We start from the raw sequence: 25,743 nt of genomic DNA, 5'->3' as shown, positions 1-25,743 counted from the left end.
AGCTACTCCGGAGGGTGAGGTGGGAGGATGGCTTGAGCCTGGGAGGTGGAGGTTGCAAGGCTGCACTAAGCTGAGATCACACTCCACTCCACTCCAGCCTGGGCTTAGAGCTAGACCTCGTCTCAACAACAACAACAAAATGCAGAGTGCATTTCGAATGCAACAAAAGGCTTGGTGGTGGAAATCAGAGAGCAGAGTTGAAGGTGTGGAATATTGAAGAGTTTTGAGAGTTGAGGTTGGACAGTGACATTCAGGAATTGGGATTTTGCCTAGGAAGCAATGGGGAGCCACTGAAAGTATATGACTTGGTCAGATTTAGGTTTAAAAAACCAAGAAGGAAAGGATGGGGGAGGGAGAGATAGAGAAAGGGTTGGAAGAAAGGGAAGTTGGCTGCTCCAGCATGGTAACTGGAATCGAAGAGTGAAATAGTAATTGAGAGTAATTGAGGGGAGTTTGGTTACTAGGTCAGTGTCAGGAATGATGGAGGCCTGGTGGAGAGGAGGGGACTCTGAATAGAGACTTTTTTTTTTTTTTTTTTTGAGACAGTCTTGCTCTCTTTGTATTCTTAGTAGAGACGGGATTTCACCATGTTGGCCAGGCTGCTCTCAAACTTTTTTTATTGTTGTTTTTTGTTTTTGAGACGGAATTTCGCTTTTGTGGCCCAGGCTGGAGTGCAATGGCTCAATCTTGGCTCACTGTAACCTCCACCTCCTGGGTTCAGCAATTCTCCTGACTCAGCCTCCCGAGCTGGAATTACAGGCGCCCGCCACCATGCCAGCTAATTTTTGTATTTTTAATAGAGACGGGGTTTCACCATATTGGCCAGGCTGGTCTCGAACTGTTGACTTCAGGTGATCCACCCGCCTCGGCCTCCCAAAGTGTTGGGACTACATGCGTGAGCCACTGCGCCCGGCCAATTTTTGTATTTTTAGTAGAGACGGGGTTTCACCATGTTGGCAAGACTGGTCTCAAACTCCGACCTCAGATGATCTACCTGCCTCGTCCTCCCAAAGTGCTGGTATTACAGGAGTGAACCACCGCGCCCAGCCCCCTACTTTTGTTTTTTAGTAGAGACGGGGTTTCACCTTGTTGGCCAGGCTGGTCTCAAACATCCTGATCTCTGGTGATCCGCCCGCCTCAGTCTCCCCAAAAGTGCTGAGATTACAGGCGTGTGCCACCACACCCGGCCTGAATAGAGAGAAATTTAACAGTATGAATGGAGGGAGGAGTCAAGAACAGTTTAGGCTTCTCGCGTACATGATTGGGTGGACCGAGATGTCACTCACAAGTATAGGCCTTGGAGGAGGAACAGAACCAGAAGAAGAGCCCTTTTGTGCTCCGCCCATAGCGGTAGGAAGGTGTCAATTGGCTGTTTCGAGGAACGCGCCAAAAACTGCCAAGAGCGGTAGGAGGTGTGTTCTTGCGTCATTTCCTAGAGACTTCCGGGCCGCCGTTTCCCGGCCTCCCCAATGCCGGAACTTCCGGCCGGCGCAGCCATTTTTGCTTGCTGACCTTGGGCTACGGCTGACAGCTTTTTGTGGTGTACTCCGTGTCATCATGTCCGTCCTGACGTCCCTGCTGCTGCGGGGCTTGACAGGCTCGGCCCGGCGGCTCCCAGTGCCGCGCGCCAAGGTCCATTCGATGCCGCCGGAGGAGGAGCTTGGGACTCTGGTGAGGAACTGGCCGGGAAGAGCACGGGAGGCGCCGTGGGCTTGCCCCTTCTACCTTGCTGACCTCAGGCGGTCCTGAGAATGCCCCGCACCCCGCGCCCCGCAGCGTAGCGGGGAGCAGCATTGCCGGTTTGGGCATGTCTGGAGGGCGCGAACGACGGGGACAGTGCCCGGGCGACAGTCGGGGCTGTCGGCGTTAGGTCTTTCCCCACCGCCCCAGGATCTCGGCTCAGGTCCTGTCAGGCCCTCCCTCCCCTGTCGCCTCCTCGCTGCACTGCCTCGAGCCCATTTTCTCATTGGTTCATTGGGGGATGCCTGACGCTGTCAGCGACGATAATGGTTGTTACCGGCATTTTATTTTATTTATTTATTTGGAGACGGGGTCTCGCTCTGTCGCCAGGCTGGAGTGCAGTGGCGCGATCTCGGCTCACTGCAACCTCCGCCTCCCGGGTTCAAGCGATTCTCCTGCCTCAGCCTCCCGAATAGCTTGGGACTACAGGCGCGCGCCACCATGCCCAGCTGAATTTTGTATATTTAGTAGAGACGGGGTTTCACCATGTTGGTCAGGATGGTCTCTATCTCTTGATCCGCTTCCCTCAACCTCTGAAAGTGCTGGGTTTACAGGCGTGAGCCACCGCGCCCCGCCTGGGAGGGGGTTTTAAGGCAAGGAAGGATAGGTACAGTTTTGGAGTTACTGGCCCATGCAAGGATCCTGGGTGTTAACAAACAAGCTTTGCTTTTTTTGTTTGTTTTTTTTGAGACGGAGTCTCGCTCTGTCGCCCAGGTTGGAGTGCAGTGGTGCGATCTTGGCTCACTGCAACCTCCGCCTCCCGGGTTCAAGCGATTCTCCTGCCTCAGCCTCCCGAGTAGCTGAGATTACGGGCGCCCACCACGACTCCCGGCTAATTTTTTGTAGTTTTAGTAGAGACGGGGTTTCACCATGTTGGCCAGGCTGGTCTCTAACTCCTGATCTTGTGATCCGCCCGCCTTGGCTTCCCAAATTGCTGGGATTACAGGCGTGAGCCACCATGCCCGCCCCAGACCAGCTTTAAAACAGGTTTCAGGCCGGGCACAGTGGCTCATGCCTGTAATCCCAGCACTTTGGGAGGCCGAGGAGGGTGGATCATGAGGTCAGGAGATCAAGACCAGCCTGGCCAAGATGGTGAAACCCTGTTTCTACTAAAAAATACAAAAATTAGTCGGGCGCGGTGGCAGGCGCCTGTAATCCCAGCTACTCGAGAGGCTGAGGCAGGAGAATCGCTTGAACCCAGGAGGCGGAGTCTGCAGTGAACCGAGATCATGCCACTGCACTCTAGCCTGGGTGACAGAGTAAGACTCTGTCTCAAAAAAACAAACAAACCAGGTTTCAATAAATCCTGCTTCCTTTCCCTTCCTTTGTGATCTGGTGGTGGATTTCTCCTTGAACCCTCACCCCAGCTGTCTCTCTTTCCTCTCACTCCTCCCCCTCCTTATAACTGACCCTTTACCTCAAGGGTTAGTGGAGCCTTGGATCTGCTCTGTCTGCTCCCTGGAGCGTGGATTCCTTTAATGTGAGGATGAGGGGCCTCCCACTTGCCTCTGAGTCCTGGTTCCCTGAGGGGGGCTTTCTGCTGCCTGGGAACTGCTAGGACTTAGAGAGCCTAGGGGAATACTGACTCCGAGGTGCCTTCTTTCTTGTGCTTTGTGTAGGAAAAGGCCATTGCGCTTACCTCCTGCTTTGTAAGCCTCTTCCTGCCAGCGGGCTGGATCCTGTCACACCTGGAGGACTACAAGAGGCCGGAGTGAAGGGGGCCATTCTGCTCCTCACACTGTGACCTGACCAGCCCCACCGGCCTATCCTGGTCATGTTACTGCATTTCTGGCCGGCCTCCCCTGGATCATATCGTTCAATTCCAGTCACCTCTTCTGCAATCATGACCTCTTGATGTCTCCATGGTGACCTCCTGGGGGGTCATTGACCCTGCTTGGTGGGATCCCCCTTGTAACAATAAAATCTATTTAAACTTTACTTCAGAAATTCATTGTGCCTTCCCTCCTCCCTGGGCTCATGCTTCCACTGGCACTGGGTGGGGGTGTGGAGAAGAGTGCCCGGCTGACTGCCCTGTGGTGGGTTGTGTGTGCCTGCCTCAGCTGGTCTCCTTGTGTGCTTCCGTGCCTTTAAATGGTGCCTGGCTTCCTGAGAAGACAAAGCCTTTTGTCATTGGGCAGTTTTTCTGGCTCATCGCCTCCAGCTCCCTTGTTTGTGCAAAGCCCAGTGGGGGCATGTGTGTGTCTGTGTGTGTGTGTGTCTGTCCCACTGGGGCTGGATCTTCAGCTAGAAGCCTTTCCTCTAATGGGCCAACCTTCTCTAGTCTTCCTTTTGGGTGGACTTCATTTCTTAGGTGCTGGTGCCCTTCCTAACTGGGGATAGGGACTTTGCAGAATCCTGGCTTTTTTTTTTTTTGAGACTGAGTCCCGCTCTATTGCCCAGGTTGGAGTGCGGTGGTATGATCTTGGCTCACTGCAACCTCCACCTCTCAGGTGCAAGCAGTTCTCCTGCCTCAGCCTCTCGAGGCATTACAGGTGCACACCACCAAGCCTGGCTAAATTTTTTTTGTATTTTTAGTAGAGACAAGGTTTCACCATGTTGGCCAGGCTGGTCTTGAACTCCTCCCGACCTCAAGTGATCCGCCTGCCTCCGCCTCCCAAAGTGCTGAGGTTATAGCCACAGTGCCTGGCAATCTTGCTTTTTTTTTTTTTTTTTTTTTTTTTAAAGACAGAGTCTTGCTCTGTTATCCAGGCTGGAGTGCAGTGGTGCGATCTCGGTTCATTGCAACCTCTGCCTCTGGTGTTCAAGCAATTCTCCTGCCTCAGCCTCCTGAGTAGCTGGGATTACAGGGCATGCCACCATACCTGGCTAATTTTTGTATTCTTTTTTTTTTTTTTTTTTTTTTGAGGCGGAGGCTCGCTCTGCTGCCCAGGCTGGAGTGCAGTGGCCGGATCTCAGCTCACTGCAAGCTCCGCCTCCCGGGTTCACGCCATTCTCCTGCCTCAGCCTCCCGAGTAGCTGGGACTACAGGCGCCCGCCACCTCGCCCGGCTGGTTTTCTGTATTTTTTAGTAGAGACGGGGTTTCACTGTGTCGGCCAGGATGGTCTCGATCTCCTGACCTCGTGATCCGCCCGTCTCGGCCTCCCAAAGTGCTGGGATTACAGGCTTGAGCCACCGCGCCCGGCCCTAATTTTAGTATTCTTAATAGAGATGGTATTTCACCATGTTGGCCAGACTGGTCTCAAACTCGACCTTGTGATCCACCCTCCTCGTCCTCCCAAAGTGCTGGGATTAACAGGTGTGAGAGACTGCTCCCAGCCCTTTTTTTTTTTTTTTGAGGCTGGACTGCAGTGGTGCAATCACAGCTCTGTAACCTTGACTTCTGACTGCAGCCTTGACCTCCCAGGCTCAAGTGATCCTCCCACTACAGGTCATACCCCAGTAGCTAGGACTATAGGCATGTGCTACCACTATGCTTGGCTAGTTTCTTCCTCTTCTTTTTTTGAGACGGAGTGTCACTCTGTTGCCCAGGCTGGAGTGTACTGGAGCAATCTTGGCTCACTGCAACCTCCACCTTCCGGGTTCAAGTGATTCTCCTGCCTCAGCCTCCTGAGTAACTGGGATTCCAGGCGCCTGCCACCATGCCCGGTTAATAGTATTTTTTTAAAATTTTTATTTATTTTTATTTTTTATTTATTTTTATTTTTATTTATTTATTTTTTTTTGAAACGGAGTCTCGCTCTGTCGCCCAGGCTGGAGTGCAGTGGCCGGATCTCAGCTCACTACAAGCTCCGCCTCCCAGGTTCCCGCCATTCTCCTGCCTCAGCCTCCCGAGTAGCTGGGACTACAGGCGCCCACCACCTCACCCGGCTAGTTTTTTGTATTTTTTAGTAGAGACGGGGTTTCACCGTGTTAGCCAGGATGGTATCGATCTCCTGACCTCGTGATCCGCCCGTCTCGGCCTCCCAAAGTGCTGGGATTACAGGCTTGAGCCACCGCGCCCGGCCTATTTTTTATTTTTTTATTTTTTTTGAGACAGAGTCTCACTCTGCCGCCCAGGCTGGAGTGCAGTGGCGCGATCTCGGCTCAGTGCAAGCTCCGCCTCCCAAGTTCTCGCCATTCTCCTGCCTCAGCCTCCTGAGTAGCTGGGACTACAGGCGCCCGCCACCGCGCCTGGCTAATTTTTTGTATTTTTAGTAGAGACGGGGTTTCACCGTGGTCTCGATCTCCTGACCTTGTGATCCGCCCGCCTTGGCCTCCCAAAGTGCTGGGATTACAAGCGTGAGCCACCGCACCCGGCTTTTTATTTTTTTAGTAGAGACGGGGTTTCACCCTGTTGGTCAGGCTGGTCTCGAACTTCTGACCTTGTGATCCACCCACCTCGGCCTCCCAAAGTACTGGGATTACAGGCATGAGCCACTGCTCCCAGCCATGCCTGGCTAGTTTCTTAAAACATTTTCTTGGCTGGGCACGGTGGCTCACGTCTGTAATCCCAGCACTTTGGGAGGCTGAGGCGGGTGGATCACCTGAGGTCAGGAGTTTGAGGCCAGCTAGCCAAGATGGTGAAACGCTGTCTCCACTAAAAATACAAAAAAAAATTAGCTGGGCATAGTGGTGCACGCCTGTAATCTCAGCTACTGGGGAGGCTGAGGCAGGAGAATCGCTTGAACCCAGGAGGCGGAAGTTGCAGTGAGCAGAGATTGCGCCACTGCAGTCCAGCCTGGGCGTCACAGCAAGACCCTGTCTCAAAAAAAAAAAAAATTTTCTTGTAGAGATGGGGTCTTAATGTTGGCTAGGCTGATCTCAAACTCCTGGGCTCAAGTGATCCTCCTACCTCAGCCTTTCAAAGTGCTGGGACTACAGGCGTGAGCCACTGCACCTGGCTGCTTGCTTTTTTTTTTTTTTTTTTTTTAAAGACAGAGTCTTGCTCTGTTGCCAGGCTGGAGTGCAGTGGTGCGATCTCAGCTCACTGCAACCTCTGCCTCCTGGATTCAAGTGATTCTTCTGCCTCAGCCTCCTGAGTAGCTAGGACTACAGGCGTGTGCCACTACGCCCAGCTAATTTTTGTATTTTTAGTAGAGACGGAGTTTCACCATGTTGGCCAGGATGGTCTGGATCTCTTGACCTCAATATCTGCCCGCCTCAGCCTCCCAAAGTGCTGGGATTACAGGTGTGAGCCATCGCTGCCGGCCACTGCTTGCTTTTTAAATGTCAACTCGGGGGCCCCTTTCCTTCCAACACTTTCCATACATGGTTGTGGACTAATTGGCCTTCCTTGTTCTATCTGCCAGCTTCCCTTTCTCCTCCTCTGTTTGACTTGGGGAATCTACCATTCCTCCGTCCCCAGGAGTCCTTCCTCAGTGATTCTCCTGGTGTGTGAGGGGCAGGAAGTACCTCAGCAGGGGCGATGTTCAGAAACACTGCACTGAGCTGGAGTCCTGATTGCCAGCAGCTGGAAGAAACACAGACCTGCCGGGTTCCAGCCTCGAGGAAGACATGGCTTTACCTTTCCTTTGCATCCTCTTTGCTGGGGTCACTCGGCTGATTTCTGAACAGACACAGGTTCAGTCTCCCCTGTGGAGCTGAGGCTGCCAGGATGCCTGTGCCCAGAATAGTGGGCAAAGATGTCAGGTGAGAGGGGAGGGCTGTGGTTGGCCTCAGGCCCTGGGTGTCTGAACACAGGTCTTCCCAGCTCCTGTTCTGCAGGCTGTTTCCTGATTTACGTTGACAGAGCTGAGGGTGGACCCGACTCTCCTGCCGTAGTCTGGTCTTGCTTGGCTTTTCTGCGTGATGCCCAGGGAAGCCTGTGGAGCCCAGTGCCCGATACTGTAGTGGGTTCAGCTTCTGCTATAGCTGTTTCCCGAGTGTTAGGAAATTGTCCTCTGCCTCCTAGGCGGCTCCTTTCCTTCCACACAAGCCAGACTTTGTATCTAAGGCTGAAGGGACAGGGCCTGGCTGGAGGGCCGGGGAGAAGCTGCCTGGACCTGTTGCCCGTGGTGGGGTTCAGAATGCTGCAGGTGTGCCCGGTGGGAGCATCAGCCAGGGAGAAGTGAGTCCGTGCTGGATCTGGAGCCAGGATGGGGTACTGACCTAGGAGAATCCACCTGCCACATACAGGTACCTCAACAACTCCCTTGTTTCTGGATGGAGGGGTCTCATGGCCATCTCCCGCACAACAGGACCACCCCTTGTTCTGTGCATGGTTCTGGGAGGCTTTTCTGCTTACATTAGTCCCTGTGGAGGTGGGACCTGAGCGCCCCCTGCCTGTCCTCTCGGGCCCATCTCCTGGCCTAGCTGGCAGCTCACTGGCCCTGGGGACCAACCATAGCCAGCCACTGCGGTGTGGGAGGCCGGGGCATTCTCCCCAGGCCTGCACTTCCTGAGTAGAGGGCCCTCAGTGGCCTGGCCCTTGGTTGACTCAGGGCTGCTTTCCTCTGGCTGTGGGCACAGATGAGGTGCTGGTCTCATAGCCATGGGGCTGCACACAGCAAGGACGTGGCACTGGAAAAAGTATTATCTTGAGTTTTTCTTTTTCTTTTTTTTCGAGATGGAGTTTCGCTCTTGTTGCCCAGGCTGGGGTGAAATGGTGCGACCTCGGGTCATTGCAACCTCTGCCTCCCAAATTCATGGGATTCTCCTGCCTCAGCCTCCTGAGTAGCTGGGACCCACGCCCGGCTAATTTTGTATTTTTAGTAGAGATGGGGTTTCTCCATGTTGGTCAGGCTAGTCTTGAACTCCCGATCTCAGGTGATCCACCCGCTTCGGCCTCCCAAAGTGCTGGAATAGGCATGAGCCACCACGCCTGGCCTTCTTCTTTTCTTTTTTTTTTTTTTTTTGAGATGGAGTCTCGCTCTGTTGCCCAGGCTGGAGTGCAGTGGCATGATTGGCTCACTGCAGCCTCCGCCTCCCAGGTTCAAGCGATTCTGCTGCCTCAGCCTCCTGAGTAGGTGGGACTATAGGCACCCGCCACCACACCTGGCTAATTTTTGTATTTTTAGTAGAGACAGGGTTTCACCATGTTGGCCAGGCTGGTCTCCAGGTCCTAACTTCAGGTGATCCTCCTACCTTGACCTCCCAAAGTGCTGGGATCGCAGGCGTGAGCCCCCGCGCCCAGCCCATTATCTTGAGTTTCCTTTTTTTTTTGAGACGAGTAATCCCAGCTACTCAGGAGACTGAGGCAGGAGAATGGCATGCACCGAGAGGCGGGGCTTGTGGTGAGCCGAGATCGCACCACTGCACTCCAGCCTGAGGGACAGAGCGAGACTGTCTCAAAACAAACAAACAAAACCAAAAAACTGAAAGAGAATAAATTTGTGTTGTTTTAAGCCACTAGGTTTGTGGTGACTTGTTACCGAAGCAATAAGGAAAGTAATGCATCATGTGGTGCTGTGAGGCCCTGGGGAGGGGCTGGGACCAGTTGCTGGGACCCTCTGCAGGCGGAAAGTGAAGTGAACGTACAGCACTTACAGTGGGTGCCCCAGTCCTCGCTGCTCTGACCCAGACCCTGCTCTGCCGCATCAGCCTTTGCTGCCATCAAAACCTCCCTAGACCACAATTTCAGGGCTGCTGTCTGGGGACTCTTGTGGGTACGATGCAAGGTTCATGTGGGGGCCGAGCATGCCCCTACTCCTGCTGTCTGGGCAGCTGCCCAGCTCCCAAGCCTGCACTGAGAATGGTCACCTAACCCCCATGGCTGGCCCACCCTTCAAGGCTTTTGGCTGGTCATGCCTTCCTGTGAGGACTGTGGCTGTTCCAGGGCCCATGCCATGCCCCTGTTGTCTTAGTCCATTCAGCCTGGCTCCCTTCCCTGAGAGGCAGGGGCAGAAGAGATTGGGTGGGTCTGGAGCCATGTGGCCCTTTGGGGCCTCTGGGCTGTTGTGTAAACTTCCTCTAAGGCTGAGGTTTCGCAGTCCCTGAGTCCAACTATGGGGTCTCCTCCCCTCCCTCCACCTGATGGAATCCCATGGACATGGATGTGGGGCCTGGGCAGGTACCAGTCTGGCAGGTTGCTGTGAGGAGGCATCTGTGCCATGTTGGCACTCTGGCTGCTGCCTGTCACCTCTGTGACTGTCTCCGACATGCAGCCTCAACCAAGCGCCTGTGCTGCCTGTGTCATTACAGGCCTTTGACAGCCAGGACCAGCAGCATGGGACCATTTCCAGGGTGGCAAATTGGGGAGCAGAGACAAATGTCTGGGGCTGTGCCAGGGGCTCCTGGCAAATCTGCAGGTGGGTTTAATTTAATTTAATTTAATTAATTACTTTATTTATTTTGAGACAGTTTCACTCTGTTGCCCAAGCTGGAGTGCAGTGGTGTAGTCACGGCTCACTGCAACCTCTGCCACCTGGGTTCAAGTGATTCTCCTGCCTCAGTCTCCTGAGTAGCTGGGATTACAGGCGCCTGCCACCGTGCCTGGCTAATTTTTGTGTTTTTAGTACAGACGGGGTTTCACCATCGAGACCAGCCTGGTCTCAAACTCCTGAGCTCATTATCCACCTGCCTCGGGCTCCCAAAGTGCTGGGATTACAGGTGTGAGCCTCTGTGCCTGGCCAAGGATTTTATTTTTTTATTTTTTGAGGTGGAGTCTCACTCTTTTGCCCAGGCTGGAGTGAAGTGACGTGATCTCGGCCCACTGCAACCTGCATCCCCCGGGTTCAAGCGGTTCTCCTGCCTCAGCCTTCCCAGCAGCTGGGATTACAGGCGCCTGCCACAACACCCGGCTAATTTTTTCTATTTTTAGTAGAGACAGGGTTTCACCACGTTGGGCAGGCCGGTCTCGAACTCCTGATCTCAGGTGATCCACCCACCTCAGCCTCCCAAAGTGCTGGGATTACAGGTGTGAGCCACCGTGCTCGGCCTGCAGGTGGGATTTAGATGCTTCAGGATAGAGAACCCAAATCCTCACATGGTAAAATTAACAGGACAGATGGGATGGGGATAAGAGAACAGTTATTTATTTATTTATTTTATTTTATTTATTTATTTTTATTTTTATTTTATTTTATTTTATTTTTTGAGACGGAGTCTCGCTCTGTCGCCTGGGCTGGAGTGCAGTGGCCGGATCTCAGCTCACTGCAAGCTCCGCCTCCCAGGTTTACGCCATTCTCCTGCCTCAGCCTCCCGAGTAGCTGGGACTACAGGCGCCTGCCACCTCGCCCGGCTAGTTTTTTGTATTTTTTAGTAGAGACGGTTTCACGGTGTTCGCCAGGATGGTCTCGATCTCCTGACCTCATGATCCGCCCGTCTTGGCCTCCCAAAGTGCTGGGATTACAGGCTTGAGCCACCACGCCCGGCCTTATTTATTTATTTTTTTTGAGATGGAGTCTCGCTCTGTCGCCCAGGCTGGAGTGCAGTGGCCGGATCTCAGCTCACTGCAAGCTCCGCCTCCCGGGTTTACACCATTCTCCTGCCTCAGCCTCCCTAGTAGCTGGGACTACAGGCGTCTGCCACCTCGCCCGGCTAGTTTTTTGTATTTTTTAGTAGAGACGGGGTTTCACCGGGTTAGCCAGGATGGTCTCAATCTCCTGACCTCGTGATCCGCTCATCTTGGCCTCCCAAAGTGCTGGGATCACAGGCATGACCCTGTGAGACTCCATCTCAAAAAAAAAAAAAAAAAAAAAAAAAACCCACAGCCTTGAGTAGGAGGAGGCATTCACTTGGCACTGGCAGCCTGGCTGCGGGCCAGCACTGAGCCACCACAGGGCGTCCCTTCCACTCTCCAGAGCAGCTGTTCCCTGTCCTGTCGTTAGTCCCAATCCCAGCTCCACTGCATGGACCCCCTAGTCCAGGTAAGGGGGGAAGGGATAGAGCTATTTTGAAGATTTTAAAAAGCCAAATAGAAATAAATATCTTTGTTATCAAAATATTTGCCCTTCATTTGGTACCATTTCTCTCCTGCTGGTTGTGGGTCTGACTGGTGGTTATGGATTTCATGGTTCAAAAAGGGAAAAGGGAAAAGGAATGAACGGTTTGATAGCCATGGGGTCCACATGGAGGGACCTTTTGTTTTCTTGAGTTTGGAAGCAACCCCAAAGATCTAATGACCCAATAAATAGTAATGTGTGATGTTGCTGCGTAATGTGTAAGATGTGGCATTTTACATCTTGCTTGTGTGAGAAACCTTGCTGTGAGAAGGTCAGGGTGGGCTGAGTTTGGTGAACCCAGGTACCAACTGCATCCACTCCAGGACTGGCGCCAACTAATGAAACCGTTTGGTCATACTCCACTCCTGTCCTTGCAGGACCCGATGAGGCTGTTTGGGATGGACTGAGGCAGCCTCCTTAAGTGCTAAAGGATGATGGTCATAAAAAGACCCGGCCAATTTTTTTTTTTTTTTTTTTTTTTTAAATTTTTTTTAGAGATGCAGGGGTGGGTCTCCCTGTGTTGCCCAGGCTGGTCTCCAACTCCTGGGCTCAAGCAATTCTCCCAACTTGGCCTCCCAAAATGCTGGGATTACAGGCATAACCCACCAGACCCAGCCATCTTTGCCATTTGAGAAATTAAATGTGGCTGGGCGTGGTGGCTCATGCCTGTAATCCCAAAACTTTGGGAGACCAAGGTGGGCGGATTGCGAGGTCAGGAGATTGAGACCAGCCTGGCCAACATGGTGAAACCCCGTCTCTACTAAAAATTCAAAAAATTAGCCGGGCGTGGGTCCCAGCTACTCGAGAGGCTGAGGCAGGAGAACTGCTTGAACTTGGGAGGTGGAGGTTGCAGTGAGCCGAGATCGCGCCACTGCGCTAAAGCCTGGGCGACAGCAAGACTCTCTAAAAAAAAAAACCCAAACAAACAAAAAAAAATTAAACGTAATTTTTAGATAATTCACAGGGAACTTAAATCAATTATAAAGATTCCATGTATCCTTTACTCAGTCTCCCCTGCCCCCACTAACATCTTGCAAAAATGTAGTAAAGCCTACACCAGACTACTGACACAGTCAGGGTATTGCGCATTTCCACCTTCGCAAGAATCCAGACTTTCCCTTTCACAGCCACATCCACTTCCCTCCAGCACCTCTGCTTGACTCTTGGCAACCATTATTTTTCTCTTTTGTGAAGTCTTTGCTTTTATAAAAACCCTGCTTTAGTGGTGGCTCGTGGCTGGAATCTCAGCTACTCTTCAGGCAGGGCCCGAAGATCACTTGTGCCCAGGAGTTCGAGACTACCCTATGCAACATAGTGAGACCCTTTCTTTTCTTCCTTCTTTTTTTTTTTTTTTTTTTTTTGAGACAGAGTCTTGCTCTGTCGCCCAGGCTGGGGTGCAGTGGCCGGATCTCAGCTCACTGCAAGCTCCGCCTCCCGGGTTTAGACCATTCTCCTGCCTCAGCCTCCCGAGTAGCTGGGACTACAGGCGCCCGCCACCTCGCCCGGCTAGTTTTTTGTATTTTTTAGTAGAGACGGGGTTTCACCGTGTTAGCCAGGATGGTCTCGATCTCCTGACCTCGTGATCCGCCCGTCTCGGCCTCCCAAAGTGCTGGGATTACAGGCTTGAGCCACCGCGCCCGGCCTTCTTCCTTCTTTCTTTCTTTCTTTTTTTTTTTTTAAAGGCCCTGCTTTGTCACAACCAGAAGGACACACAGCCCAAAGTTAGGTGCTGAGGCTTTGGCCTTGACACCAAGGGACGCCGTCTCCCTGCCGGAAGCAGCTCACCAAAGCCGGCAGAGAACCCAGGCTCCGCGGGGCCACTGATGTGGGGCTCCGCGGGCGCCCTGGCGTTGGCCGACTTCCTGTCTCCTGGGCCAGATGCTGCTCCGCACTGCAGCAGTGGTCGCATGCAGTGCGTGCCGAAGCCCGCAGCAGGAATGCTGCCATTGGTGATTTTAATTTCACCTTCCTACTTCTCTCAATAACACGATCCGCGTTTCAAACTCCAGGGAAAAGAAAACGGAATTGGCTCCAGGAGGCTCTGCAATCACCACCGGGAACTTTGGGAGGCTGGGAAGATGGAGCCAAACCACTGTGTGGGGTGGAGATGCGGACCCGGGGCGGCCGGCCTCTCCTACAGGTCTCAGGTCGGTGGGCCTGGCGTGCTAGCACCTGCCACGGGAGTGGAAGCCGATTCCTTGACAACGCCTAAGGGGATCCCGTTGCTACGGCCGTTGCCAAGGCGGGGCCACGAGGAGGGGCTCACTTCCGGGAGGAGGGCAATTGGCAACCCGGAAGCGGTCGGCAGTGCGGCGCTGTTTAAAGATGGCGGCGGAGGAACCTCAGCAGCAGAAGCAGGAGCCGCTGGGCAGCGACTCCGAAGGTACAGCTCCAAGGAGGGATGTCCAGCCCAGGCTAGTGGGGGCGATGCCGGGCCAGCTGCTCCCGAGGAGGGAGGGGAGGCAGGGCCGCCGGCCCTGGGGTCGAGGTGCGCGGGGGGTCCCTTCCTCCACCTCCGCTGCCTCCCCTCCCCCTCACAATGGAAGGAGCTACCGCAGGGACCCCCGGCCGGGAGGGAGGACGGGCGAGGCGGGCCAAGGCCGGCGGCCCTTCTCCATCGTGCGCGCCCGGGGCGGGGCCTGGGCCGCCCCGCCCTCTGCCCGGCCCCTGGGCTCCCGGCTCCAGGGGCCCCGAGCCCTCCCGCCCCGGTCCTCGCAGTCAGGCTGAGGCCTAGGCCAGGGCCGAGCCCCCCGACCTGCTCCAGCGGCGACCCGCGCCTTGAGGGCCTCAAGTTTTGCTGGGCTACAGAGCACAAACGTCCGGGCGGGCCGTTCGGGATGTCGCAGGCGGCCCTGGGATGTGAGGGGCTGCGGGATCTGTCCCTGAGGCCTGCGACTTCTTCTGGTAGAGCCGCCTCTTCTGGCCTTGCAGCCCCTTTCCACCTGCCTAGGCATTGTTAGTCTCCTGAGGAGATGGGCCTTTCAAAAATGGTCCCACTGTCTTTTCCCGCCTGTGAGTTGGGCCCTGGGGACCGCGTAGGTCATTGGGTGGCAGGGACAGCTCTTTTGCAAAGCAGTACGAAAAGGGGAGGTCGACGCCCAGCCAAGAATTTGGGATGGCGAGCCCCAAAAGGGTTGACCTTAAAAGTCATTCAGCACACACACCTCACTCTCACCGAACACTTGTGGGAATGAGAAGTGGGAAAACTAGGTCCCGGAAGGGACTTGTTCACGATGACATTGAGAGAGAGCCAGGACTCAAATTCAGGTGTCCTGGCTACTCACCGATAGCTGCTCACAGTGGGGTCGACAGGGTGGAGCTGCCCAGCTGACTGATAGAGCATGTACTGGTATGCCTCTAAGAAAGGCGGGGGTACTCGCCCCATTTTACAGTTGAGGAAAGGTCTCAGCCATGTGGTAGCCAAGGATAGGTATTGTGCTGAAGAGCTCAGCCTGGAATTAGACAAACCTGGGTTTGACCACAGGTCTTTGCTAGTTGTGACCTTGGGCAGATTGCTTCACCTCTCTGCATTTATTCTGTTAATTGTAAAATGGGCACCATTAACAATATCCACCACCGCAAGAGGATGAAGGCGGTGATGGAGTAAAGTGCAGGCTCACAGGAAGCTCTCCTCCAGCCCAGGACTCTGCCTCCTCATCCTACTTTCTGCAAGAGACCACGCCTGGCCCCAGAACATTCCTAGGCTGCTGGGAAGTGATGTTAACGGGAGGAAGGGGGTGTCAGAGCTGGAAGAGTGCACGTTAGGGGTACCACAGTGCACCTCTGCCCCTTCATTTTAAAGATGAGGAAATGAAAGCCCAGAAGGGGAAGGGACTTTGCCAAGATGACACAGTGGAGGTGGAGCAGAATGTAACACACCTGTTTCCAGATTCTAAGCCTGTCGTCCTGCCCCTGGGCTGCTGTTGTCCCTGGCCCAGCTGCCTGCAGTGGAGACGGCCAGGACCTCCTGTAATCTTTGGCTTTTTTCCTTTTCCCAGGTGTTAACTGTCTGGCCTATGATGAAGCCATCATGGCTCAGCAGGACCGAATTCAGCAAGAGGTGAGGGACTGCAGTGGGCAAGGGAGGCAGTGGCCAGCAGCCCCATTGTGGAAATGCATAGGCTGGGCTTGAGGCCTGTTGTCTGTCTCTACTTTGGAAGCTCCCTCCTCCCTAGGCTATGCTAGGTACTGGTGCTTTTCTGGGGGTTGCTGTGTCACTGGGTGACCAGCCCAGCCCTTTTGTAGTTATTCTGACTGTTAGGCATGGGTCACTCCATCTCCCTGCTGGGACATGACGGATCCCTGCCTCCTCCAGATTGCTGTGCAGAACCCTCTGGTGTCAGAGCGGCTGGAGCTCTCGGTCCTATACAAGGAGTATGCTGAAGATGACAACATCTATCAACAGAAGATCAAGGTGGGAGCCTGGCCAGAGTGGGTGGGAAGCACCCTGGGGATGGGGCAGGAGGGTGCCTGCTTCAGACTTGCTTCCTGCTGGGTCTGTCACCTGAGGGAATGGGGTGTTGGAGGACACCTCTGGTTACTGGTTCTTTTTTTTTTTTTTTTTTGAGATGGGTCTTGCTCTGTCGCCCAGGCTGGAATGCAGTGGCATGATCTCAGCTCACTGCAAGCTCTGTCTCCAGGGTTCATGCCATTCTCCTGCCTCAGCCTCCTGAGTAGATGGGACTACAGGCGCCCTCCACCACGCCCAGCTAATTTTTTGTATTTTTTAGTAGAGACGGGGTTTCACCGTGTTAACCAGGATAGTCTCGATCTCCTGACCTTGTGATCCGCCCGCCTCTGCCTCCCAAAGTGGTGGGATTACAGGTGTGAGCCACCGCGCCCGGCCTTGCTGGTTCTTGAAGTGCTCAGGCTGGGGCCTCAAAAACACATTGATTCAATGCTTGAACCCAGTAGGTGGAAGTTACAGGGAGCCAAGATCGCACCATTGCACTCCAGCCTGGGCAACAAGAGCAAAACTTCATCTCAGGGGAAAAAAAAAAAAAAGGGGGACCGGGCACGGTGGCTCACACCTGTAATCCCAGTGCTTGAGGAGGCCGAGGTGGCCGGATCCTCTGAGGTCAGGAGTTGGAGACCAGCCTGGCCAACGTGGTGAAACCCCATCTCTACTAGAAATACAAAAATTAGCTGGGCATGGTGGCAGGCGCCTGTAATCCCAGCTACTCCTGGGCTGAGGCAGGAGAATTGCTTGAACCTTGGAGGCGGAGGTTATAGGGAGCCAAGATTGCACCATTGCACTACAACCTGGGTGACAAGAGCAAAACTTCATCTCAGGAAAAAAAAAAAGCTGGGGCTGGGCACGGTGGCTCATGTCTGTAATCCCAGCGCTTTGGGAGGCCGAGGTGGGCGGATCCCCTGAGGTCAGGAGTTCGAGACCAGCCTGGCCGATATGGTGAAACCCCATCTCTACTAAAAATACAAAAATTAGCCAGGCGTGGTGGTGGGTGCCTGTAATCCCAGCTACTCGCGAGGCTGAGGCAGAGAATTGCTTGAACCTGGGAGGCGGAGGTTGCAGTGAGCCAAGATTGCAGCACTGCACTCCAGCCTGGGCAACAGAAGAAGACTGTCTCAAAAAAACAAAAAAAAACAAAAAAAAAAGACATTGATTCAAATCTAGACTCTGCTACTCAACAGCTGTATCCTTGGCACATCCTTTAGTGTCTCTAAAATGGGTGTTCTCATCTATAAAACAGGGACAATAAAAGCATCTTCTGGCTGGGTACGGTGACTCATGCCTGTAATCCCAGCACTTTGGGAGGTTGAGGTGGGCAGATCACCTGAGGTCAGGAGTTCGAGACCAGCCTGGTCAACATGGCAAAACCCCATCTGTACTAAAAATACAAAAATTAGCCTGGGAGTGGTGGTGAGCGCCTATAGTTCCAGCTATTGGAAAGACTGAGGCAGGAGAATTGCTTGCACCTGGGAGGCGGAGGTTGCAGTGAGCAGAGATCCCGTACTGTACTTCAGCCTGAGTGACAGAGTAAGACTCCATCTCAAAAAAAAAAAAAAAAAAAAAAAAAGCATCTTCCCGTAGGGTGATTGTGAGATTGCCAGAGGTGCAGGCTGGGCAGAAGCTGATGATCTCGGTGCCTATACGGGGGCTGAACAGGCTGGTGCTCAGGGGGGCAGAATGGTTGCCGGAAGGCTGTTTCCCATAGCCTGCCTCCTGGATCTTTGTGGAGAGGCAGGCAGCAGTGGGGCCAAGGGGCCACAGATTTCCCAGAAGGGCCCTGCTGCATCATTCAAACGGAGGCAAACTTCACCACCCACTTTCCAGGTCTGTGAGCTGGGAGGTTGACATGTGAAGTGGGGCCAGGCATGGTGGCTTGAGTCTGGAATCCTAGCACTTTGGGAGGCTGAGGCCAGAGGATCGCTTGAACCTAGGAGTTCAAGACCAGCCCAGGCAACATAGTGAGACCTTGTCTCTCCAAATCAAAAAATTACTGGGCATGGTAGCACATGCCTGTAGTCCCAGCTACTCAAGAGGCTGAGGTTGGAGGATCACTTGAGCCCAAGAAGTTGAGCCACGATTGTACCACTGCACTCCAGCCTGGGTGACAGTGAGACTTGTCTCTTTAAAAAAAAAAAAAAGAAAAAAAGAAATGTGACAATGGGTGTGTGGAAATAGTATGTGGTATGCTTAATGTAGGTGTTTAGTAAGTGTTTCTCTTCCCGTGAAAGATCACAGATGCTTAGAATCCTCTACCTGTAGGGGAGGCCTCCGTGGCCAGGTAGGTAACCCAGGTGATTGAAGGTGGCCAGGAAGTCAGGTGGTGAACAAGGAGGGCAGCACAGCTCAGTATCAGCCAGACAATAATAGAGAGCAGAGGCCCCTGGGGGAAATGGGAGTGTCCATACCTGTAACACCATTGTCTCCAGATCTGTTTTTCCTAGAGAAGCCAGAGGTAACCACAGCTCCTGACATCTAACAGTTGGCAGCTAATTCAAATTTTAAATGTGTGGGCCAAACACACTTGCAGGCCAGATCCAGCTGTGTGAGGTCTGTGCTCTGTGATCTACTGAGACCCCCTCCTTAGGGAACTGGATTTCCTCAGGGTGCCTGTGGAGAGATGAAGGCACTGGCTTTGGAGCCCATGGGCCTGGGTTCCAGTCCTGGCCTCACCACTTTGAGCTGTGTGATCTCGGGCAACACCCTGAAGCTCTTGGATCCCCTGTTCTCTTCTCTCTGGGCAGGGACATTGTCTTCCTCACTGGGCAAGTGTGAGGGTTGAAGGAGATGTTACCACGGGTTGTAAGCAGCGGGTTGCAAATCCCCTCCTCTCCCCATACAGGGGGTGAGCTTCATTCATTCATTCCTCTTATGTCACTGTCCTCCAGTGGGACACCCATGCCAAGGCCTGCCGGTTGTGCTAGACCACCCCGGTAAAGTGGACAGGCTGGGCCCCAGGTTCTTCCCACAGAGTCATCAAACATTTGGATGTCCAGAGCATGCTGTCTAAGAGGCCTCTCTCTGTCCTCCAGCACCCGCATTCTGTGCTGTGCCTGAGCCCACCTTTTCTCCCTGGGCAGAGACAGCTGTGGCAGCAGAGCCCAAGTAGGCCTGGTTACAGAGAGCTCCCTCTCTATAAATGGGCTCTTGTGAGGATCAATTAGGATGTTTATTCGCCCTGTGCCAAGTGCCTGGCACAGAGCGTGTGCTCAGAATGGCCATGGTGGCTGTTACAGTAGCAGCGATGATTTGGGCTCTTTGTGGTCCTGGTGTGCTATTCATTTAACATGTATTGAGCACGGACTGTGGTCCACGTGCTGTTTTAAGTACTGAAGATAGAGCGATGACTAAACCGAAAAAGTCCTGCCCTCACAAAGCTTACAGTTCAGGGTGGAAAGACATGATAAGCCAAAGAGGGCTCTAGGACATGTGGGGTATCAGAAGGCGGTGAGTGCTATGGAGAAAAATAAAAAGGAAATGGGGATTGGGGCTGGGTACGGTGGCTCACGCCTGTAATCCCAGCACTCTGGGAGGCTGAGGCAGGTGGATCACCTGAGGTCAGGAGTTCAAGACCAGCCTGACCAACATGGTGAAACCTTGTCTCTACTAAAATTACAAAATTAGCCAGGTGTGGTGGTGCATTCCTGTAATCCCAGCTGCTTAGGCTGAGGCAGGAGAATCCCTTGAACCTGGGAGGTAGAGGTTGCAATGAGCCGAGATTTTGCCACTGCACTCCAGTCTAAAGTGAACAGAGCAAAACTCCTCAAAAAAAAAAAAAAAGGGGGATTGGGAGTGGGAGCATTTGCCATTTTAAACAGGGCTTGGTGAAGGCCTTGCTGATGAGGTGGTATTTGAGTAATGAACAGAAAAAGGCCGGGGAGCGAGTCCCAGGCGTCCGAGAGCAGTGCCCGCCTAGGCCCGAGGCAAGAGGGCACCTGGATGGTTTGAGACCAGCATGGAGGCCAGTGTGGCTGGTGCAGAACGAGGGGTTGGGGCTGGGGAACTGAGCAGGGCTGGGGGGGGGTGTTGTGGTAAGAGAAAGGACTCTGAGGGAGATGGGGTGCATCTAGCAGGTGACTCTGGTCACTTTGTTTTTTTGAGACAGAGTGTTGCCCTGTCACCCAGGTTGGAGTGCAATGGCACCATCTCGGCTCAATGCAATCTCCACCTCCCGGGTTCAAGCGATTCTCCTGCCTCAGCCTCCTGAGTAGTTGGGATTACAGATGCCTACCACCATGCCTGGCTAATTTTTGTATTTTTAGTAGAGGCGGGGTTTCACCATATTGGCTAGGCTGGTCTTGAACTCCTGACCTCAAATGATCCACCCACTTTGGCCTCCCAAAGTGCTGGGATTACAGGCCTGAGCCATCACGCTAAGCCGACCCTGGCCATTCTCATGCTGGGGTGAGAATAGACTTCAGAGGGTGAGGTGGAGGCAGGGACACTGCCAGGAGGCTTGTGCAGTAAAATCTGCTGGAAGTGGGCAGCGGGTGGTGGAGGTGAAGAGTGGGAAGCAGTTGGATACCAGACATTGAAGGAATGGATATGGTGATGGAGTCCGCAGTGACTACAAGACTTTGGGTGCTGTGGGTGACTGAGGTGGGGCAGCCTTGGGGAGGAGCAGTTGTTCAGAGGTTGATCTCAGCTGCACTCAGTGGAAATACCTGTTGGACAGTTCAGAAGAGGTGTGCTGAGGCTGGTAATTATGAGGATCGCAATTGGAGTTGCGAGTTGAGATTCACATGTGGGGCTATTTAAATCCTTGAGAAGACTTTGGCTAGGGGGTGAGGTCAGGAGTTCAAAAGCAGCCTGGCCAACATGGTGAAACCCCGTCTCTACTAAAAATACAAAAAAATTAGCCGGGTATAGTGGCGCATGCCTGTAATCCCAGCTACTCTGGAGGCTGAGGCAGGAGAATTGCTTGAACCCAGGAGGCGGAGGTTGCAGTGAACCGAGATCGCGCTACTGCACTCCAGCCTGGACAACAGAGCGAAACTGTCTCAAAAAAAAAAAAAAAAAAAATTGCTTGAGACTGACATCGTTAAGAGAGCAAGTATAATTTAAGTTTTTGTAGAGACGAGGTCTTGTTGTGTTGCCCAGGCTGGCCTTCAACTTGATCCTCCCACCTTGGCCTCCCAAAACTGGGATTACAGGTGTGAGCCACTGTACCTGGCCATGGGAGTGAGTGTAGTTTAAAAGAGGAAGCTGGCCGGGTGCAGCACTTTGGGAGGCTGTGGCAGGCATATTACTTGAGCCCAGGAGTTCGAGACCAGCCTGGGCAATATGGCGAAATCCTGTCTCTACAAAAAATACAACAATTAAATGGGCGTGGTGGTGCACACCTGTAGTTCCAGCTACTCTGAAATCTGAGGTGGGAGAATCGCTTGAGCCTGGTAAGTTGATGCTGCAGTGAGCCGTGATCTTGCCACTGCACTCCAGCCCAGAAAAAAAGAAAAGTGGAAGCTGTCCCAGGCCTGAGCAGGGTGGGGCAGGCACACGGGAGACAGCCCTCACGCCTGTGGTCACATGGCAGGCACAGTGGCTAAGTGTGCAGTGACTGTTTTCCTTTTTTCTTTTTTGGAACAGAGTTTCGCTCTGTCACCAGGCGACACTTGCAAGTGATTCTCCTGCCTCAGCCTCCCAGGTAGCTAGGACTACAGGCATGTGCCACCATGCCCAGCTAATTTTTGTATTTTGAGTAGAGACGGGGTTTCACCATGTTGGCCAGGATGGTCTCGATCTCTTGACCTTGATATCTGCCTGCCTCAGCCTCCCAAAGTGCTGGGATTATAGGCGTGAGCCACTACCCCGGCCTCAGTGACTGTTTTCTTGCATGTGACACACCATGTCTTGAAGGATGCTGTATGGTTTGGTGGCATCCCTGATCCTCAGAACTTAGAGAGATAAGGAGTGGAGGCAGGAGGACGACAAGGAGAGGGTGGAGGCGCCAGCCCAGGGAAGGAGACATCTAGGCAGGGCCACGGCCAGTGGCCTCAGTTCTGCTAAGGGGCCAGTGGGGGTGCGGGGCTGGGTTTGCCCCTCTTATTGAGGGCATTCAGCTGACCTTGGCTAAAGCAAAAGCCTCCCAAGGGAGAAAAGAGGTGGAGGCAGCAAGGACAGCTTCATTAGGAGTTTTCCTGTAAAGAAAGTAGAGAAATTGAAGGGTAGCCAGACAGAAACGTAAAGTCCAGGATTCCCTTCCTTTTAAAGAAGTAGCCGAATGTGTATACGCTGTTGGGTCTAAACCAGTAGGGAGGGAAAAATTGATGATCGGGGGACTTACTGGGTTGATGTTTCTTTTTTTTGAGCTAGGGTCTCACTCTGTCACCCAGGCTAGAGTGCAGTGGTGCCATCACAGCTCACTGCAGCCTCGACCTCCTGGGTCCACACAGTCCTCGACCTCAGCCTCTCGAGTAGCTGGCGCCACAGGATGCACCACCATGTGCAGCTAACTTATTTATTTTTTCAAGATGGAGTTTTGCTGTGTCGCCCAGGCTGGAGTGCGATGGCGCCATCTCTGCTCACTGCAACCTCTGCTTCCCGGTTTCAAGCGATTCTCCTGCTTCAGCCTCCCGAGTAGCTGGGATTGCGGGCATGCACCACCATGCCCAGCTAATTTTGTATTTTTAGTAGAGATGGGAGTTTCGCCATGTTGGTCAGGCTGGTCTCGAACTCCCGACCTCAGGTGATCCACCCACCTTGGCCTCCCAAAGTGCTGGGATTACAGGTGTGAGCCACCATGCCCAGCCACTTATATATTTTTTTTTAGAGAGAGACGGGGGTCTCACTGTGTTGCCCAGGCTGGTCTCGAACTCCTGGGCTTAAGCAGTCCTCCCACCTTGGCCTCCCAAAGTGTTGGGATTATAGGCGTGAGCCATGGCACCCAGCTTGGAATGATGTGCTTGAGCCTGAGGGTGGGGGTGGGCTAGTGTGGAGTGGAGAGGCGGCTTAGGTGGCAGCTGGAACAGATCCTCTGAGGATTGTGGGAGGAGGCCAAGGGCAGATGTGCTGGTGGGGGCTGAGGAAAAAAGACAAGGTCATCAGCTGGGGGTGGGAGCAAGATGGGCAGGGTCCCCAGGCCAGGGGAGTGAAGTGTGCGTGGTGGGTGGGCACCTGTAATCCCAGCTACTTGGAAGGCTGAGGCAGGAGAATCGTTTGAACCTGGGAGGTGGAGGTTGCAGTGAGCTAAGATTGTGCCACTGCGCTCCAGCCTGGGCAACAAGAGCAAAACTCCGTCTCAAAAAAACAAGTAGAGGAGAGAGGCTGTTTCTAGCCCCAGGAGGGCTGTGGGCAAGGCCTGGAGGTGGGGGAATTCTCAGCGTGGCGGGAGCGGGGCTGAGGTGGGCTGTGCAGAGGGCCCCAGCCACCTGGCAGAGGCGTGGAGCCCAGCACTCCACCCTGGCCCTGACTTGCTTGCGCTAAAGTTCTCTTGGGCTGAAAGACTGGAGAAGACGCATTGGTGAAGGACAGATTCACTCACCTGTTGTTGTACAGGCCCCGCAGCAGTTTAGTGACCCATGCAGCTAGTTTGTCCTTAAGTGCCCAGCTTCCTGCTGCTTTTTGGGAGGACCCTGGGCAGTGGGCTGCTCCCATTACCATGTTCAGCAGCCTGTTTCAGGGGCCCAGGGTGGCAGGTGGCTGCTGGGAACTCAGTCGCCATCTTTTGTAGTGTGACCTTTGCTGGGGGACATTTCCTGGGCCAGCCCCAGTTCTGGCCTGATGTTAACCTGTCAGGGTGGGGCTGTCTCTGCAGGACCTCCACAAAAAGTACTCGTACATCCGCAAGACCAGGCCTGACGGCAACTGTTTCTATCGGGCTTTCGGATTCTCCCACTTGGAGGCGCTGCTGGATGACAGCAAGGAGTTGCAGCGGTGAGAAGGGTGGGCACTGGGCACTGAGGCAGGTGGGTGTCTCCCTCCTCCCTGGGCGAGTAGGAGGTGCAGCTCCACTTGAGGGCAGGCGATGGGCTGGACACTGGCCTTGCCAGGCAGGGCGGTGCTGTCTGGGCCCTGGTGTCTGGGCTGGTCGAGGAGCCCATGCTGGGCCCGCCTTTCCCTCCCACCCCCAGGTTTAAGGCTGTGTCTGCCAAGAGCAAGGAGGACCTGGTGTCCCAGGGCTTCACTGAATTCACAATTGAGGATTTCCACAACACGGTGAGCCCTGGCACTTGTCTTGGGCTGGGCCAGGGTGGAGGGGTTCCCCTGGTGAGGACCACCCATCTCCTCCCCCTCATCTTGCCCTTTCTCCCTCCGTGGCTGCAGTTCATGGACCTGATCGAGCAGGTAGAGAAGCAGACCTCTGTCGCCGACCTGCTGGCCTCCTTCAATGACCAGAGCACCTCCGACTACCTTGTGGTCTACCTGCGGCTGCTCACCTCAGGCTACCTGCAGCGCGAGAGCAAGTTCTTCGAGCACTTCATCGAGGGTGGGCGGACTGTCAAGGAGTTCTGCCAGCAGGTGCCATCCCCCTCCCCTTTTCTCTTGGCCTGGGGAGTGCAGTGGGTCCACAGGGCCTGGGGCGGGGTGCGGAGACCGGGGCCTGACCCGCACCTGTGCCACAGGAGGTGGAGCCCATGTGCAAGGAGAGCGACCACATCCACATCATCGCGCTGGCCCAGGCCCTCAGCGTGTCCATCCAGGTGGAGTACATGGACCGCGGCGAGGGCGGCACCACCAACCCGCACATCTTCCCTGAGGGCTCCGAGCCCAAGGTCTACCTTCTCTACCGGCCTGGACACTACGATATCCTCTACAAATAGGGCTGGCCCCGGCCCGCTGCTGCCCTGCTGCCCCCCTCTGCCAGGCGCTAGACATGTACAGAGGTTTTTCTGTGGTTGTAAATGGTCCTATTTCACCCCCTTCTTCCTGTCACAGGACCCCCCCATGTTTTATTAAAGGGGGTGCTGGTGGTGAGCCGTGTGTGCGTGTCCCTGCTCTGCTGCCCGCCTGGCTGCTCTGTCTGCTGCCCCCTCCCCCCAGGTGGGTCCCTCTGCTTTTCACCCATCCACGCCTGAGCTTCCCCAACAGGAGCCGGTTTGAGGGGCCTGGCCTCTTGGAGGCTCCTCCTGCTTCCTTGGGTTCTGCTTCCTTCCCTAAGGCCCCCCTTCACTTCTTAGCTGGCTCAGGGGCTTATATGGGATCCTGGAAGTTCCTTGGGGACTTGCCCAGGGTCCCAGGGCCACCCACACTTCATCTGCTCCCTCACAGGCCCCATCTCCACGTCCCGGCTGGGTCCCAGACCCCAGCTTCCTGCCCTCCACCAGGGGTCTGCATGGTCGGGAGCGCTGGGTGGAGGGGCCTTTGTGAGGCTGGACCAGGCTCAGGGCAGGTGGAGGAGCTGGGCCTCCCACAGGGTGCCCCGGCAGTGCCAGCCTGGTGGAGGAGGGCAGCCTTCAAACGTGTGGGGTCCACAGTCCTCAGGTCTAGGCAGGGCTGCCGGTTCTCCACTCCCCCATCCGCCCCCAGGCCCCCTGCCTGTGCCTGCCTTGCACCCCCTCTGCTTGGGCCATGGTGTCTCTGCATTGCCTGCCTTTTTTGCCTTCACCTCTTTTCTTCCCCGCCCCCTGCACATTCGGGGTCTCAGCCCCCAGGCTGTGAGCTCCTTGGGGGCAGGCCCTCAATAAATGTGAACTGCTGCTGCCGCCTCTGCCGTCCGCCTGTGCCTCCGCCCGCCTGGCTCACCGAGAGCTCCTGCCAGCCCTTTTCAGCGAAAG

At 54.3% G+C, this 25,743-nt stretch overlaps 2 protein-coding genes and 1 long non-coding RNA gene across 4 annotated transcripts; 2 read left to right on the top strand and 1 right to left on the bottom strand.

The window, feature by feature from the left end:
• Nucleotides 1-1,445: 1,445 nt before the first annotated feature.
• On the top strand, nucleotides 1,446-3,678 carry LOC112606821 (cytochrome c oxidase subunit 8A, mitochondrial). Its single transcript, XM_025357730.1, has 2 exons — nucleotides 1,446-1,671; nucleotides 3,360-3,678. Exons 1-2 carry the CDS (start codon nucleotides 1,558-1,560, stop codon nucleotides 3,453-3,455), a joined length of 210 nt encoding a protein of 69 aa, XP_025213515.1. The 5' UTR covers nucleotides 1,446-1,557; the 3' UTR covers nucleotides 3,456-3,678.
• On the bottom strand, nucleotides 3,185-10,045 carry LOC112606822. The gene is made up of 3 exons (XR_003115693.1): nucleotides 10,035-10,045; nucleotides 8,939-8,962; nucleotides 3,185-3,397 (listed from the first exon to the last, which is right to left on the bottom strand). It is a non-coding gene; the product is annotated as an uncharacterized LOC112606822 (long non-coding RNA).
• A 3,184-nt stretch (nucleotides 10,046-13,229) lies between these two features.
• OTUB1 (OTU deubiquitinase, ubiquitin aldehyde binding 1) lies at nucleotides 13,230-25,674 on the top strand. Of its 2 annotated transcripts, none has more exons than XM_025357727.1 (8): nucleotides 13,230-13,669; nucleotides 13,792-13,945; nucleotides 15,561-15,622; nucleotides 15,878-15,976; nucleotides 23,784-23,902; nucleotides 24,100-24,184; nucleotides 24,293-24,487; nucleotides 24,592-25,674. In XM_025357727.1, exons 2-8 carry the CDS (start codon nucleotides 13,888-13,890, stop codon nucleotides 24,787-24,789), a joined length of 816 nt encoding a protein of 271 aa, XP_025213512.1. In that variant the 5' UTR covers nucleotides 13,230-13,669; nucleotides 13,792-13,887; the 3' UTR covers nucleotides 24,790-25,674. The 2 variants fall into 2 exon arrangements, with proteins under 2 accessions (XP_025213512.1, XP_025213514.1); XM_025357729.1 differs by having other exon boundaries at nucleotides 13,230-13,945; nucleotides 24,592-24,669; nucleotides 24,928-25,673.
• The last annotated feature ends 69 nt before the right edge of the window (nucleotides 25,675-25,743 follow it).

Source organism: Theropithecus gelada, chromosome 14 (genome assembly GCF_003255815.1).
Source record: "Theropithecus gelada isolate Dixy chromosome 14, Tgel_1.0, whole genome shotgun sequence".
Taxonomy (NCBI): domain Eukaryota; kingdom Metazoa; phylum Chordata; class Mammalia; order Primates; family Cercopithecidae; genus Theropithecus; species Theropithecus gelada.
The sequence above is the reverse complement of the archived record's forward strand: the minus strand, read 5'-3'. Positions and strand labels throughout refer to the sequence as shown.

Excerpts from the sequence above, each read along its gene's own strand:
- LOC112606821 (XM_025357730.1), top strand. The coding sequence starts at position 1,558 with ATGTCCGTCCTGACGTCCCTGCTGCTGCGGGGCTTGACAGGCTCGGCC. Across the intron at positions 1,672-3,359 it reads AGGAGGAGCTTGGGACTCTG|GAAAAGGCCATTGCGCTTAC; the intron begins GTGAGGAACTGG and ends TGCTTTGTGTAG.
- OTUB1 (XM_025357727.1), top strand. The coding sequence starts at position 13,888 with ATGGCGGCGGAGGAACCTCAGCAGCAGAAGCAGGAGCCGCTGGGCAGC. Across the intron at positions 13,946-15,560 it reads GCTGGGCAGCGACTCCGAAG|GTGTTAACTGTCTGGCCTAT; the intron begins GTACAGCTCCAA and ends TCCTTTTCCCAG. Across the intron at positions 15,977-23,783 it reads TCTATCAACAGAAGATCAAG|GACCTCCACAAAAAGTACTC; the intron begins GTGGGAGCCTGG and ends CTGTCTCTGCAG.